General features: G+C 32.8%; 1 protein-coding gene across 1 annotated transcript in view; it reads right to left on the minus strand.

Annotated features, from left to right (window-relative positions):
- Positions 1–344: 344 nt before the first annotated feature.
- The window catches only part of LOC107578059 (trimeric intracellular cation channel type A-like), a gene marked incomplete at its 5' end in the record, with an annotated part of 2,794 nt that continues 1,535 nt past the window's right edge, over positions 345–1,603 (minus strand). The window contains one exon of the mRNA XM_016264054.1: positions 345–505. Coding sequence (XP_016119540.1) covers positions 345–505 — 161 coding nt within the window. The remainder of the gene's footprint in view (positions 506–1,603) is intronic.

Genomic DNA, 1,603 nt, shown 5'->3' on the forward strand with positions numbered 1-1,603 from the left:
GTAACACTCCAAAGAGAAAGGAAAGCTTGAAATCGCATCATATGATCCCTTTAAAATAAAATATATTACATTTCCAGCAAAAAAAATAGAAAAATATATATATAAACAAAACTATACACATTGTGATTTAATACTATAAGATAACTTATTACAATGAGTTATGAAATTATAATAAAATTATGTTATGAACTGATTATATGGTGCAAGAAAAACTGTTGAAATTATCATGTTACAAACAAAAATAGAATTTTCAGATTTTATATCCAGATTTATCTTAAAGTGATCTTTGAAGTGACTTCGGTGTCATATGCAAAGTGTACAAGCACTGAACCATTTAAAGATCCTCACCACACAGCTGAAGCCAGGAGGATGTGACTGTTGTTATGGAAATAGTCAATGGGAGACACACCAAGCATGATGTCTGCTAGTATGTAGCTTCCAAAGCAGTAGAGCATTGCACAAAGCCATGAGGCCACTGGGCTTTTACGGGACACTTCCACAGCACCTGATTAACACAGACCAACACAGAACACCTTCACTTTAAACACTTAACCTTTGCATGTATACATTTAATAATACACAACAAGTTCCAAAAATCTGAATGTCCCATGATTATAATTTAAAATGGGAAATTCAGTTCTTGCAACACAAAAAGAGAAACTTCATAAAAGTGGTCCTCATGACTTGTTTACCAAGCTTCGTGTGAACAGACCACAGTTTACATCGTTATTTACTGAAAATATTCCTCTCCACTGAGCAGTTAACTAAACCTAAAAATCGGATGAAATATTGAAATATTTAATTGAAAAGACTTGACTGATCATTTGACCACAACTTTTCTAATGTACGCTTATTATACTTTTTTTGAGGGTGGGGAGAAAAAAAAACGGCAGCTGTAGTTTCCAGAATTTGACATTTACATTAATTCATACCACATTTTACTATTAAAATACGGTACTAACATTTTACGTTTTCAGATTGAACTTTATAATATACTGACAACCACCTTTAAAAACCCAGTGAAGAGACAGCCACATGAGGAATCGAAGTTCATCACAAGTTTTTCTACAAGCTGAGGTAAATACTAATAAAGGAAATGCACACTGTGTCATACAGTAACACAAATCACCATTACAGTAACACACGACACTAAAATAATTCAATGAACATTAACAACATAAAAATGTAACATAACCCTAATGTACGTAACAGATAAGACATTAGAATTCTGGGAATTTTTTTTACTGTAAATGACAAGAGAACTATACAAAGCAGTACATTTAACAGTATTTTACTGTAAAATTACATGAAACGCCCCATTAGATCAGTTTTTCACAATATATACAGTAGTAAGGGAATATGCCATTAAATTAAGTTTTACAGTAGCATTTACTTTTACCATTAAAATTGTATATATATGTACACACATACATGCATACATACAGACACGCACACACATTGTTTTACAGTGAACATCAAAAACACTCTCTAAAGCAGTGTTAGGAGGACCACATGATTTCTGACTCCACTAAGAGATGTTGTATATCTAGAGGTCCACAAATCTCCAGGGATGAACACATCTTACAGAACAGGTGTAGCTTGG

Source organism: Sinocyclocheilus grahami, unplaced genomic scaffold, assembly GCF_001515645.1.
Source record: "Sinocyclocheilus grahami isolate Dianchi unplaced genomic scaffold, SAMN03320097.WGS_v1.1 scaffold8598.1, whole genome shotgun sequence".
NCBI classification, from domain to species: domain Eukaryota; kingdom Metazoa; phylum Chordata; class Actinopteri; order Cypriniformes; family Cyprinidae; genus Sinocyclocheilus; species Sinocyclocheilus grahami.